Source organism: Dendrobates tinctorius, unplaced genomic scaffold (genome assembly GCF_039654945.1).
Source record: "Dendrobates tinctorius isolate UK_male_01 unplaced genomic scaffold, ASM3965494v1 ptg000151l, whole genome shotgun sequence".
Lineage (NCBI taxonomy): Eukaryota > Metazoa > Chordata > Amphibia > Anura > Dendrobatidae > Dendrobates > Dendrobates tinctorius.
Genome location: NW_027361818.1, coordinates 32,219,594 through 32,235,459, shown reverse-complemented (window position 1 = coordinate 32,235,459; position 15,866 = coordinate 32,219,594). Strand labels below are relative to the sequence as shown.

At 47.5% G+C, this 15,866-nt stretch overlaps 1 protein-coding gene across 1 annotated transcript in view; it reads right to left on the bottom strand.

Moving 5' to 3' along the window:
* LOC141050031 (erythropoietin-like) overlaps positions 1–15,040 on the bottom strand; it is a 75,110-nt gene extending 60,070 nt beyond the window's left edge. Inside the window, exon 1 of the mRNA XM_073546866.1 lies at positions 14,751–15,040. Within this exon, the coding sequence (XP_073402967.1) occupies positions 14,751–14,763 (13 nt within the window). The 5' untranslated portion in view covers positions 14,764–15,040. The remainder of the gene's footprint in view (positions 1–14,750) is intronic.
* Between the last annotated feature and the right edge of the window lie 826 nt (positions 15,041–15,866).

Genomic DNA, 15,866 nt, shown 5'->3' with positions numbered 1-15,866 from the left:
GCCCCCAAGACAGTGTTGGCCACAGCACCCACCGGAGAGCCGCAGTAATGTACCGTATATACTCGTGTATAAGCCGACCCGTGTATAAGCCGACCCCCCTAATTTTGTCACAAAAAACTGGGAAAACTTACTGACTCGCGTATAAGCCTAGGGTAGAAAATGCCGAAGCTACTGGTAAATTTCAAAAATAAAATGGGCCCCATAAGATGCTCCATAAAGTTCATGATGGGTTTCATAAGATGCTCCATACAAAAATATGCCTAATAATGCTGCACAGTGAATAATGGTGGCCCTATAACATGCTCCATAATAACATATGCCCCTTATAATGCTGCACAGTGATTGGTGGCCCCTTGTAATGCTGCACAGTGATTAATGGCCCCTTGTAATGCTGCACAGTAATTAGTGGCCCCTTGTAATGCTGCACATTGATTAGTGGCCCCTTGTAATGCTGCACAGTGATTACTGGCCCCTTGTAATGCTGCAGTGATTGGTGGCCCCTGATAATGCTGCACAGTGATTATTGGCCCCTTGTAATGCTGCACAGTGATTAGTGGCCCCTTGTAATGCTGCACAGTGATTGGTGGCCCCTTGTAATGCTGCACAGTGATTACTGGCCCCTTGTAATGCTGCAGTGATTAGTGGCCCCTTGTAATGCTGCACAGTGATTACTGGCCCCTTGTAATGCTGCACAGTGATTGGTGGCCCCTTGTAATGCTGCACAGTGATTAGTGGCCCCTTGTAATGCTGCACAGTGATTAGTGGCCCCTTGTAATGCTGCACAGTGATTATTGGCCCCTTGTAATGCTGCACAGTGATTAGTGGCCCCTTGTAATGCTGCACAGTGATTACTGGCCCCTTGTAATGCTGCACAGTGATTAGTGGCCCCTTGTAATGCTGCACAGTGATTGGTGGCCACTTGTAATGCTGCAGTGATTGGTGGCACCTTGTAATGCTGCACAGTGACTGGTGGCCCCTTGTAATGCTGCACAGTGATTATTGGCCCCTTGTAATGCTGCAGTGATTAGTGGCCCCTTGTAATGCTGCACAGTGATAGGTGGCCCCTTGTAATGCTGCACAGTGATTATTGGCCCCTTGTAATGCTGCAGTGATTAGTGGCCCCTTGTAATGCTGCACAGTGATTAGTGGCCCCTTGTAATGCTGCACAGTGATTGGTGGCCCCTTGTAATGCTGCACAGTGATTATTGGCCCCTTGTAATGCTGCAGTGATTAGTGGCCCCTTGTAATGCTGCACAGTGATTAGTGGCCCCTTGTAATGCTGCACAGTGATTAGCGGCCCCTTGTAATGCTGCACAGTGATTAGTGGCCACTTGTAATGCTGCACAGTGATTAGTGGCCCCTTGTAATGCTGCACAGTGATTACTGGCCCCTTGTAATGCTGCACAGTGATTAGTGGCCCCTTGTAATGCTGCACAGTGATTAGTGGCCCCTTGTAATGCTGCACAGTGATTAGTGGCCACTTGTAATGCTGCACAGTGATTAGTGGCCCCTTGTAATGCTGCACAGTGATTATTGGCCCCTTGTAATGCTGCAGTGATTAGTGGCCCCTTGTAATGCTGCACAGTGATTAGTGGCCCCTTGTAATGCTGCAGTGATTAGTGGCCCCTTGTAATGCTGCACAGTGATTAGTGGCCCCTTGTAATGCTGCACAGTGATTAGTGGCCCCTTGTAATGCTGCACAGGGATTAGTGGCCCCTTGTAATGCTGCACAGTGATTAGTGGCCCCTTGTAATGCTGCACAGTGATTAGTGGCCCCTTGTAATGCTGCACAGTGATTATTGGCCCCTTGTAATGCTGCACAGTGATTAGTGGCCCCTTGTAATGCTGCACAGTGATTATTGGCCCCTTGTAATGCTGCAGTGATTAGTGGCCCCTTGTAATGCTGCACAGTGATTAGTGGCCACTTGTAATGCTGCACAGTGATTACTGGCCCATGGTAATGCTGCACAGTGATTAGTTGCCCCTTACAATGCTGCTGCCGCTGCCTCAATTAAAGAAAAAAAAACCTATATACTCACCTGGTCTCTGCTGCTGCAGCTGCTGCTCTTCAGCGTTGCCGGCTCTGCACAGTGACTGTTCAGGCAGAGGGCGCCTGCTAACTACGTCATGGCGCCCTCTAACCTGAATGTCACTGCCAGAGGAAGCAAGACAGCAGAGCGATGTGCAGCGGTGGAAGGGGGGACAGGTGAATATGGCTCCCTCCGTTATACTCACCTCTCCTGCATGTCTCTTGCAGCCTCCCCCCCATGCTTATTCCATCTCAGCGCTGCTCTTCCTGCTTTCAGTGTCCATGTGGTGCCCCTCAGCCGCTGAAAGCAGGAAGAACAGTGCTGAGAAGATGGAATAAGCGGGGGGGGGGCTGCAAGAGACATGCAGGAGAGGTGAGTATGTACTTAATTGCACTACCCGGGTAGTGCCGATTGGAGCCAGGGACCCGGGCCCCTATACAGGCCAGGCCCCAAAGCAACCGCTTCGGCTGCTACCCCGGTAGTTACGCCAGTGATAAGTATATAAGGGGACAATACAAATAACTCTCCAAGGATTTGTTTATACCAAGGAAGGTGACACTCACAAGGGGGCATTCTCTGTGTCTGGAGGAGAGAAGGTTTCTCCACCAACATAGAACAGGATTCTTTACTGTTAGGGCAGTGAGAATCTGGGATTCCTTGCCTGAGGAGGTAGTGATGGCGAACTCAGTCGAGGGGTTCAAGAGAGGCCTGGATGTCTTCCTGGAGCGTAACAATATTGTATCTTACAGTGATTAGGTTCTTTAGAAGGACGTAGACCTGGGGAATTATTCTGCCGGAATATAGGCAGAACTGGATGGACAAATGTCTTTTTTCAACCATGCTAACTACGTTACTATGTTACTATCATCTTTCCCCCATCTAACTCAACCCCCCAGCGTCCCTATCCATTAAAGTAAACGGCTGCCCACTCTCTCCAGTCCCACAAGCATGCAGCCTTGGTGTAATCCTTGACCCTGATCTTTCCTTCAAACCACATATCCAAGCCCTTTCCACTTCCTGCCGACTCCATCTCATAAATATTTCCCGGATCTGTACATTGCTCAGCCAAGAATCTACAAAAACCACTAGTCCATGCCCTCATCATCTCCTGCCTTGACTACTACAACCTCCTGCTCTGTGGCCTCCCCTCTAACACTCTCGCACCCCTCCAATCTGTTCTAAAATCTGCTGCCCGACTAATCCCTGCCCGCCCACTATTCACCGGCCTCTCCACTCTGGCAATCCCTTCACTGGCTCCCCATTACCCAAAGAATCCAGTTCAAAACCCTAACCATGACATGCAAAGCCATCCACAACCTGTGTCCTCCATACATCTGTGACCTCGTCTCCGGTACCTGCACGCAACCTCCGATCCTCACAAGATCTCCTTCTCTACTCCCCTCTTACCTCCTCTTCCCACAATCGCATACAAGATTTCTCCAGTGCATCCGCCCTAATCTGGAACTGTCTACCCCAACACATCAGACTCTTGCCTACCATGGAAACCTTCAAAAAGAACCTGAAGACCTAGTTCTTCCGACAAGCCAACAACCTGCAGTAACCACCGATCCACCTGCATGACCAGCTCTACCCTCGCCTACTGTATCCTCAACTATCCCTTGTAGATTGTGAGCCCTCGCGAGCAGGGTCCTCTCTCCTCTTGTACCTGTCATGTCTTGTATTGTTTAAGATTGCTGTACTAAATGGTGCTATAATGATAAGTAATAATAACTGCTATATAATGGACGTCCTGTGCTCTGTCCTAGTCGTGGTAACGTGTTCTTCATTACGTTACTGACTTTAGATAAATACATCTGTGAGATGCCTGGTATGCACTGAACATTATATCCCATCCCGTAGCCTTGACGTAAAATATTATGGCCCGTCCATATAAATTTAGAAAGCGAAGACTGCAGGGAGTGTGTGAACTACGTTATGTGGTTTTGTGGTCCCAAAATAAGCTCATTATTACAATTTCATGTGGTGTTTGTACATGACTCCAGGAGCTGTGGAAACATTCATGAAGGCCATCGGCTACGATCTGGAACAGGGTGAAAGGGTCAAAGAGAGGAAGTTAGATGAACACGTTCAGAAACAATTACTCAGCAATAAGGAAAGATCCACACGTGTCGCCCTCGGATGTGTGATATGGCTGCATTCTTGTCTGAGGACCTGTAAAAGCCATCTGGAAATCTACTTAACAAGCTGGAAGAGCAGAAGCACAGGACACAGAGAATGGCAAGAAGGTCGTCACGTGGGTGAAGTCCTAAAGATGGCAAAGATTTTCCCACCAAAAACCTTTTGACATTAAAAGGATGAGTCGGTACAGTCCGATCAGAGAGGTTCCATATAAATCAGAAGACATAATGGAGTATTGCCATGTCTGCCAGGGAGTCCTAGTGGTTGGATTCCCACCCCGTAAAACATTTATAGCATATATGGACATTTGTGGTCCCCATTATGACAGTAGTTTGGACAATTGTGGGTCGCCCTCCCAGGGCTGTGGGATACTCTGTACCGGGTCGGTGTCAGGCGGAAATGTGTCACAGCAGCGGTGACCCGATCCGTGGCCCTGGGTGCCCAAATCAATGGTGGTTTGTGATATAGTTTGTGTGATAGTTCGTGACGCCACCTGTGGTGCTCGGCAAGCAAGGTGCCAAGCCAACGCTGCGTGCAGATCCCCTGGGGCTGATGGTGTGTTGCAGCATAGATGGTGTAGCTCCCCACAGGTGAAGCTGTAACCCCAGGGCAGTGTAATTGCAATAGATGAGAATAGGCGCAGGCGGTGTGAGGAATGCTGGTACCCAGATGTAGCAGTGCTGACGGTGTTAGCGCACAAATGAATGGAAGACACCAGGGCTTGCAGTTCCAACGCTTTACTCACAGTTCGTGGTACACACTGGTGCCCGCTTCCATGCCGTGTCCTCCGGGGCAGAGACTCAATCAACCTCCCGGGCAAGTCAGGATTCTCCTCTCCAACACTCCGCCAACATGTACCTTTCCTGAACGACTCCACTATTGCACCTTAAGGTGTGAAGAGCTCCAGTACCGTGGTACTCTGGAGTTCATCCTGTCAGATGTTCCTAATAACTCTACTCATATGGCAGACAGCTGTAGCCTCTCTCGGGGACTCCCTTCTCCGGAGTCCTGGCTCTCTATTCAGTTGCTGTTGTGCCCCAAGTCTTAGATGGGAGTAGTGCATTTACAGCCAACTACTCCACCGGTGTCTGCTGCAGAACCATAAGTGTCCATACAACCTCGGGGACCGGGCCCCGGCCTTGCGCTGAGAACCTATAGGCAGGGTTCCTCTTCCAACCCACGTCTCCTCTCTGTTCTCCTACTCCTTCATTCCGCACTGTTATTTCTCTCTCTTATGGAAGCTTAGGTTGCAGTTCTACGTCTTTCTCCTTCTGTTCCTTTCCCGTGCCAGCTGGCTCAGATCACTGAGGCAGCTGCAGCACTCCTCCTCTGACCGATCCTCAGACTCTCCTGACTGACTGTCCTTCTCCCGCCTGACCTCCTGTCAGACTGACCTCCCAGACTGGTCTCTCGGACTGATCTGACTGTAATTCTAAACCTTCCCCATCTTTTATATGGATCTCAACTCCACCCACCTCCCAGCACATCCAGTGTTCCAAGCAGGGAACCACCAGAGGTGCTCTGCTACTCTCTAAGCACTGAGCCGCAATGTGGTTGTGCAGAACTACACTGTTGTGTGGGATGCGAGTGTTGGAGTGTGGAAAGGACTTCCCAACTTACCTAGGTGGTGGGGCACTACACCTTAGGAGAAGGTGCAGTACCTCTGTGGCGACTGAGCCTCAGGGGCGCCACAATTGCCAGAGGTCAATGCGACTGAACTAACTGGGGATGATATGGAAAAACCATTTAGAGAAGTCATCCCTCGTAACTTTCAGAAGCATCAGCATGAATCAGCATTAAGTACTTCCATCTCATAAGACTGAGGCCAAAGGTGGGAACAACCAAAATTAAGAAAGTGTCCATTATAGTGTCCCTTATAGAATCCCTTATAGTGTACATTACAGTGTCCCTTGTAGTGACCCTTGAGTTTCTTATAGTGTCCCTTCCTTGTAGTGTCCATTACAGTGTCCCTTATAGTGCTCGTTATAGTGTCCCTTATATGGCCATTGTCCTCAATGATTATGCTGGGCTCCAGAAGTCTTCTACATAGATAACAATGGAGGAAAGGAGATGCAGAAAAACCAAAATGTCTTGCTGTAATAGAATATAATTACAACACGACCATGACTGGAGTATACAGCCTAACAATGCCGCCATGACTGGAAATAATAGCATAAAGCAGCACAATGTCACCTGCTGCACTACAGTGCCCCCGATAGCAGTGTGTATAATGACTGCCATGTTATAATGCCGTCATACCCTGCATACATAATAGCACCAGATACTAGAGACTTACCGTAGCCCTGCTACGCTGTATCTACAAACACCACTATGCCTTACTCAATATTGCCATACGTAGGGCATTGTCACACGAGCGCAGATTGTCTATTCCAAGAGAATAAATTATGGTCCGATCAGACTCCGAATGTTGGCTTGGTGTAACCCAATTCTTCCAGAAGAGAGAATCAGATCACAGGTGCGGAGAAGATGGAGAGCAAAATATCTCCATCTTCTCCATTGTGAGAGTCCACAGAAATCGGACTCCACTCGGCTGTCATTCGATGATTTCCACACACCTAAAGGCGGATCTGCATGGCCCCATGGAATAACACAAAGCATTGTAATGATCATAAATTACACTGTGGTACAGCAACAACGCTCTTCATTAGTCAGGTTTCCTTTAAGTTTGGTAACTTCCTTACATTCAGTCTGAAAGATTAGGAGGAAGCCTTCTCTTCCCCTACGAAAAATGCTCAGTCACATTCCCAACAGCCACGAGCACGTGGACATGTAACGCTGATCCTTGTAGTAGAGTACACCCAAAACTCAGCACTTCTCATGACTATGAAAGCCATTACTGTGGTGGAAGACGAAGGCTGAGAGACACCGGCTAATGGTGGACTAGCTGTGCTAGCATGACCTGAAAACCCATTCACATGTATAGATAAAGCTGATCCTTGTAGTGGAGTACACCCAAAACTCAGCACTTCTCGTGACTGTGAAAGCCATTACTGTGGTGGAAGACGAAGGCTGAGAGACACCAGCTAACGGTGGACCAGGTGTGCTAGCATGACCGGAAAACTCATTCACATGGACATATAATGCTGATCCCTGTAGTAGAGTACGCCCAACACTCAGCACTTCTCGTGACCATGAAAGCCATTACTGTGGTGGAAGATACACCGGCTAACGGTGGACCGGATGTGCTAGCATGACATGAAAACTCATTCACATGATAGTTACCCCTGATCCTTGTAGTAGAGTACACCCAACACTCAGCACTTCTCGTTACTGTGAAAGCCATTACTGTGGTGGAAAACAAAGGCTGAGAGACAGCAGTTAACTGTGGACCGGATGTGGTAGTATGACCTGAAAACACATTCACATGGATAAAGCTGATCCTTGTAGTAGAGAACACCCAACACTCAGCACTTCTTGTGACTGTGAAAGCCATTACTGTGGTGGAAGATGAGGACTGAGAGACACCGGCTAATGGTGGACCGGATGTGCTAGCATGACTTGAAAACTCATTCACATGGATAGATAATGCTGATTCATGTAGTAGAGTACACGCAACACTCAGCACTTCTCGTGACCATGAAAGCCATTACTGTGGTGGAAGACCGAGGGCTGAGAGACATTGGCTAACGGTGGACCGGATGTGCTAGCATGACCTGAAAACTGATTCATGTGGACACTATGATCAGTGGGGTAAAATGATTGATTGTCATCAGCCATATAACTTACTGTACTTAATGGTTGTCCAAGAGGGCAGCACCTGGGATCACCCTTCACGGGCATTGATTAGGGTCACTTTGTAAGAACGATCAGGCAGACTCGAAGCATCCATGTATTGGGTGGACCATTACAGTCAGAATCACCAGGTGATAAATTATATTTTTCTGTGCTCAGACAAGACTTTAACAGAGATAAATTGGCAGTTTCCTGGCGTCTTCTGAACTTTTGTGAAAGTTGCATTGAGGAAACTATGCTGCTTCTCTACTAGTATGGAGGAGGTCCCCATTCTGCAGCAAGGAGCGCCCAAGACTAGTCCTTAGATAACATCCGTTCTACTTGTTCTGTGGTTTATGAAGTCCTCATAGAGAGGCCACATGGAGACATCACAGGTCATTAGTGATGGGACCACTGGACATGTGTGTATCTGCTGCCCGAGCTCATCATAGCTGATCTCTGCCCCCATGTAATAATAATAATAAATTTTATTTCTATAGCGCCGACATATTCCGCAGCACTTTACATATCAGAGGGGATTTGTACAGACAATAGACATTACAGCATAACAATAACCACATAGATCATAACAGATACCAAGAGGAATGAGGGCCCTGCTCGCAAGCTTACACTGTAACTAGGTGTCTGCACAATCTGTCCTCCCAACACACCACCTGTCCATTATAGTGAAACAGATTATCTACCAAACTAACCAATGCGACACCTCATCCCAACGTCGGACAAACATTATGGCCCACGGCTGTTTGCGTCATTACATGGAACGTATTCATATCGGGAATGGGAAGGAGCATCGTCCTGGAGGACATCAGTGGATCTCCTCTGCCCTGCTCAGACTGATTTATTATATGGGATCTAGTATATTCTGCCTTATGTGAGATCTAGTATATACTGCCTTATTATATGGATCTAGTATATACTGCCTTATTATATGGGTCTAGTATATACTGCATTATTATATGGGATCCAACGTATACTGCCTTATTATATGGGATCTAACATATACTGCTTTATTATATAAAATCTAGTATATACTGCCTTATTATATGAGATATAGTATATACTGCCAAATTATATGAAATCCAGTATATACTGCCTTATTATGAGATCTAATATATACTGTCTTATTATATGGGATCCAACGTATACTGCCTTATTATATGGGATCTAACATATACTGCCTTATTATATAAAATCTAGTATATACTGCCTTATTATATGAGATATAGTATATACTGCCTTATTATATGAAATCCAGTATATACTGCCTTATTATATGGGATCTAGTATATACTGCCTTATTATATGAAATCCAGTATATACTGCCTTATTATGAGATCTAATATATACTGTCTTATTATATGGGATCTAACATATGCTGCCTAATTATATAAGATCTAGTATTTACTGCCTTATTATATGAGATATCGTATATACTGCCTTATTATATGAAATCCAGTATATACTGCCTTATTATGAGATCTAATATATACTGTCTTATTACATGGGATCTAACGTATACTGCCTTATTATATGGGATCTAGTATATACTGCCTTATTATATGAGATATAGTATATACTGCCTTATTATGAGATCTAGTATATACTGGCTTCTTATATGAGATATAGTATATACTGCCTTATTATGAGATCTAGTATATACTGCCTTATTATATGAGATATAGTATATACTGCCTTATTATGAGATCTAGTATATACTGGCTTCTTATATGAGATCTAGTATATACAGCCTACTATCTTATATAAGGGATCTAGTATATGCTGTACTATTATATGGGATGTAACGTGTGCTGCTTTATTACATGGGAGGTATTGTATGCTGATTTATTATATAGGGTCTCTTCTGTTCTGCCCTACACCTATAACCAGTGATGAACACAGACTTGTAACCAGGGACCTAGGTTTCCTGACCAAATGCTTCTTCTGTGGTGGCATTCCCTGCTACAGCCACACACCTGGTGGTGACATGGCCGGTGAGGAGATGCCGCTCTGTACCGGCAGTATACAGGTCCTCAGCACAGGGCTCTGCAGCCTCATCAGCACTTCTGCCATAGCAGCATTTAGTTATGGGGGATGAAGTCTCGCTTGTTCCCTCTTGTCACTTAGTTTAGAGCAGTGTTTCCCAGACGTCAGTCCTCACTGCTCCGAGGATCCCATCTTCTGGATAGTCATTATTAGGCATCAGTTATTGCCCGAGGTTCTCACCTGTGCGATGGCGAGGACGTCCAGTGAAGGATCTGCTGGTGGTCGCGGATACCAGGGGTCGAGGGGACCGTGGGTCGCGTGGACCGGGGGCCACCATGGGGACTGGGGCTCATGGGGACCGGGGGTCCCGAAGACTGGGGTCGCGGGGACCGGGGGTCGTGGGGAGTGGTGGTCACGTGGACTGGGGACCGCCGTGGGGTCCGGGGGTCGTGAGGACTGGGGTTGTAGGGACCGGGGGTCACGGGGACTGGGGATCACTGGGATCGGGAGTCGTGGGGACCAGGGGATGCAGGGACTGGGGGTCACAGATGGCCATATACTTTCCAATCTCTTGGTTGTAGCTGTACACTGAGGGACGCTCCATACTGCAGGAACCCTGGTGCATCCATCTCCTGACTGCTACCTGTCAGTCTGTCTCGTGACACCTGTGCTGAGAGATGGATTTAGTAATGGTTATACCTTCTCATAAAGGTTCTTGGACTTTCATGAGTCCGGTGCCACACTACTATAATCGGTCGATAGTGGTGCCAATGGTGGTTTAGGCGCAACTCTGTGACCCCAATAATGCTGCATACACGTGTACTAGACACTATAGGTATATGTGATTGTGACTTTATAGTAGGGTATACTATGTGGGTCTGTCTTTGCAAGGATGTCTTTTTAAGGATAACATCAGAAATGAGCCAGAAGTGACCAGAAGGTACAACTAACCGCTGTGTTTATATGTACTGAATTTCTCTTTCCTCCACACTTACTCTCACCATGCTGACATACGCTTTAACAGTTTTGGCTCCATTACTCCTCACTCTCCTTCGCTATCTGCAAACCCCAACACCCACTAAACAATTAATAATCTCTCCTTCCCTCTTGCCTCCCCACCTGACCTCCTCTGCTGACCTGCTCCTCGACCTCAGATCTCTCCTAATGAAATACAAAACAAGCCACCCACCCTAATTCTCCCACATGCTCTTCCTCTCTCTGCTTCTCCTCACTGCTGGTGACATATCTCCCAACCCTGGACCCCCACAGCTAATACTTCCCATTATTACCCCCTTCTATCATTCCCAAACACCAGAAATCTTTCCCACCTCAAATCCATGCCCTTAACAACCACCACCCTGCTCCCACTGTCTGGATCACTCTGAAATGCCTGATACATCTGCAATAAACTTCATGTGATTCACGACCTCTTTACCGCTCATAATATATCCTTCCTTGGCCTCCCTGAAACATGGCTGACACCCTCCGACACCGCTTCCCTTGTTGCGCTTTGCTACGGCAGCTTCCACTTCACCCACACTCCTCGCCCTGGCAACAGACATGGTGGAGGAGTGGGCCTTCTCCTTTCTTCTAACTGCACCTTCAACCCAATCTCATCTCTACCCTCCCTCACCCACCCCTCTTTTGAAGTCCACTCTGTCTGCATCTACTCCCCCTCCAACCTCCAAGTGGCCGTCATATACTGACCTCCAGGCCCGACCACTGCCTCTATTGACCAATTCTCTACCTGGCTCCTTCACTTTCTCTCTGCTGACATTCCCACCATCATCATGGGTGACTTCAACATCCCCACTGACACCCACCAGTCGGCAGCCTCCAAACTCCTGTCCCTTACTTCATCTTTTGGACTTACTCTGTGGTCCTCCTCAGCCACCTACACAGACGGGCATACATTAGACTTAGTTTCCACCCGTCTCTGCTCCCTATCTAACGTCACAACCTCCCCTCTCCCTCTATCTGACCACCATCTACTCACTTTCTCATCCCTGTCCTCCTCACCTGTCACCCATGTCCAGCAGCATGCGCACCCCCGCAGAAACCTCACACATCTAGACATTCGCACACTTTCTGACTCTATTCTACCACTGTCCTCCATATCTTCACTCCACAACACTGACACTGACACTAGTTTCTATAATGCCACTCTTGCATCAGCCATCGACTCGGTTGCCCCTGTCATGCATAACAGAGTGCGACGAATCAATAGACAACCCTGGCACAATAACACCACTAAAAAGCTTCGGCAAGCATCCAGAATTGCTGAACGGCACTGGAAGAAAACGCATTCCCAGGACGACTTCACTGTACTCAAACAAGCAACACTCGCATTCAAATCTGCCCTCACCTCTGCTAAACAGGACTACTTTACATCCCTTGTATCTTCCTTATCCCACAACCCCAACAGTAGTTCAATACTTTTAACTCCCTCCTCCGCCCACCACTGCCCCCTCCGTCTTCCCTAATCTCTGCCAAGGACTTTGCCGCACACTTCAAAAACAAGATAGACCAAACACGGCAAGTCTTTATTATTCAACCGCCACAGCCCCTTTGTATACCAGACCAATTCCCAAACCCCATAATCTCCTTATCCAATGTCACTGAAGGGGAGCTTGCTCATCTTCACTCCAAATCACACCTCACCAACTGTGCACTTGACCCCATCCCATCCCACCTCCTCCCCAACATCACCACCACTCTTATCCCATCCCTAACCCACCTCTTCAACCTATCACTAACTTCTGGTACCTTCCCTTCTGCTTTCAAACATGCCACAATCACACCTATCTTTAAAAAGCCAACCCTCGACCCAACAGCCACGTCCAGCTATCGCCCAATATCGCTGCTCTCATTCGCTTCTAAACTCCTGGAGCAGCACGTCCACACTGAACTTTCCTCCCACCTCTCATCTAACTTGCTCTTTGACAATCTAAAATCTGGCTTCCGCCCCATCATTCTACTGAGACAGCCCTGACCAAAATTACCAACGACCTACTTACAGCCAAAGCTAACGGACAATACTCTATACCCCTGCTTCTAGACCTGTCCTCTGCTTTCGACACAGTTGACCACTGCCTCCTACTACAGATCCTCTCCTCCTTTGGCATCAAAGACCTTGCCCTATCCTGGATCTCCTCATACCTTTCCAACAGCACATTCAGCGTCAACCAATCCCACCCTACCTACTCATCCCACTCTCTCTCTGTTGGAGTCCCCCAAGGCTCTGTTCTAGGACCCCTACTCTTCTCAATCTATACACTTGGCCTGGTGCAACTCATAAAGTCCCATGGATTCTAGTACCATCTTTATGCCGATGATACTCAGATCTACCTCTATGGCCCAGACGTCACCTCTCTGCTCTCCAGAATCCCGGAATGTCTATCAGCCATATCCTCCTTCTTCTCCTCTCTCTTTCTGAAACTCAATGTGGACAAATCTGAACTGATCATCTTTCCCCCATCTCAGAGATCTTCCTTACCCAACCTATCTATAACAATTGATGACATCACACTTTCCCCTGTACCAGAGGTCCGCTGCCTCGGAGTAACCCTTGACTCTGCCCTGTCCTTCAAAACACACATCCAAGTTCTCTCCACCTTCTGTCGTCTCCAGCTCAAAAATATTTCCAGAATCTGTCCTTTCTTCAACCCTCAATCTACTAAAATGCTTGTGCATGCCCTCATCATCTCCCGTCTCGACTACTGCAACATCCTTTTCTGTGGCCTTCCTGCTAACACTCTCGCACCTCTCCAGTCCATCCTTAATTCTGCTGCCCGACTAATTCATCTCTCTCCTCGCTACTCCTCCGCGTCTCCCCTCTGCAAATCTCTTCACTGGCTCCCATTCCCTCAGCGTATCCAGTTCAAATTACTAATACTGACCTACAAGGCCATCTATAACCTGTCTCCTCCATATATCTCTGAACTAATCTCCCAATATCTTCCCTCACGTAATCTCCAGTCCTCTCAAGACCTCCTTCTCTCCTCCACACTTATTCGCTTCTCACCCAACCACCTCCAAGACTTCTCCCAAATAACCCCCATTCTCTGGAATTCTTTGCCCCAACATGTCCGGCTTTTATCCACACTCGGATCCTTCAGATGGAACCTGAAAACCCATCTCTTCAGGAAAGCCTACAGCCTGCAATGACCCCGCTGCCCCCTCACCACTACTGGAGCTACCGCCTCACCATCACTGGAGCTGCTGCAACCCCCCGACCTACTGTCTCCTTCCCCACCATCCTGTAGCATGTAAGCCCGAAAGGACAGGGTCCTCTCCCCTCTATATCAGTTCAGTCTGTGATTGAAAGCTGTAAGTGATATCTGTACTTTGTATGTAACCCCATGGAACCAATGGTGCTATATAAATAAATAATAATAATAATAATGAGGCACGGCTCAAACTGAGTGAAGGGTGACCATGCTGGGATACGGCGTTATCTGAGCACGCTCGGGTGTTATCTAAGCGCGCTCGGGTGTTATCTGACCGTGCTTGGGTATTATCTGTGCACGCTCGGGTGTTATCTGCGCACTATCAGGTGTTATCTGACCATGCTCCTGTGTTATCTGAGTGACTTCAGCGTGCAGGAAAAATCTGTTTGAGTCCCACGGCTGCATGTCTCGCGTCTGTCTGACAGCCACAACACGTGTTCGTCGGAGAATACATGATAATCTCGTCACTCAGGTCATCTTTCACATTTGCCGTGTATAATATGGATGCAGCCAGACCCCTCCTGTCAATCATGCCCTCCAGAGCCTGGAGCACTCATGCAGGCTGTGCAGATCCCATGCCAAAGCTTTGCACAATCATATTGTAATAATTACCTACCAGTCACACCCATATCCAAATCTTCACAAGTAGGGGGCCCGCATTTTCCATCTCAGTAGATGGTGATTAACTTCCGAGACACAGAGAAGCCAAGATGATATCCTTAAGATTTAAATCCACCGTGGACCAGTGTCCTCCTGACTTGGCCAAAGCTGGACATGAAGAACTTTTAATTCCAGTAAATGGGCTGTGATTTTGCTTGAAGAGATTCTTCTGAAGGTCCAAGTTTCTGGCTTTGACGAGGGAATGAAGCGTGCAGGACAGACAGTCGCGGTTAATATTTCACTAGCAGTGGGAACTGGGAGAAAGGTGCGGAGGGGATGTGATTTCCAAGCCTTTTCCAATTCATATATGTGTCTGTAAGGGAGGATTTCCTGAACAAAGAAAAAACTGAGTATCCAGAAGGAAGTAGGCAATGCAGAAGTCATCACGTCAGCTCCCCCGTGAGACTTATTGCTCTATATATACCCACACATGTGCCGGCATTATGGGGCTATACCTACCACGGACACAATGTCACACAACTGTCAGATCTTCCACATGTTACAAATCTCATCATAAAGTGCATTTTCTATAGGAAAGGACTTTATTAGCAGGCACAATACTGACAAAAGCCGGTGGGATCATATAAAGCAAGGCAACGGTAGCTGTGTAAACAGGTTACTGAGCTTCAACAGCGCAGACAAGAAGGAGACAGCGGGGCGCAACCAACACAGAAGGAAAATATCAGTACATATATGAACCTTCACATGAGCAATCAACATGTGTTACTGTGGGAATCCCACTGTGCAAAAATGTGGACCAGCGGACCTCAACAACCATCAGTCGCCCCATCAATCACATCTGCTGCTTCTTCCTCCTCCTCTGTTACCGTGCCAACTATTGATACGCAGGTCTTTGACCACAGAACCTTCGAGTTCTTTACCCGATCAAGTCACGCTGACTGAGAGGTCGCATTCAGCTGTAATGGAAGAGGACATGCCTGCTGTTTTTGACCGATCTCCGAGAACGATCGCACCACAAGTTTCTTAATCCATAGTAACTTCTCCACCTGCACCTCTCTCATGGTCCAGCAGTTTGTCCAGTTCACCGTACTCCGCCCTCTCTCAGCACTGC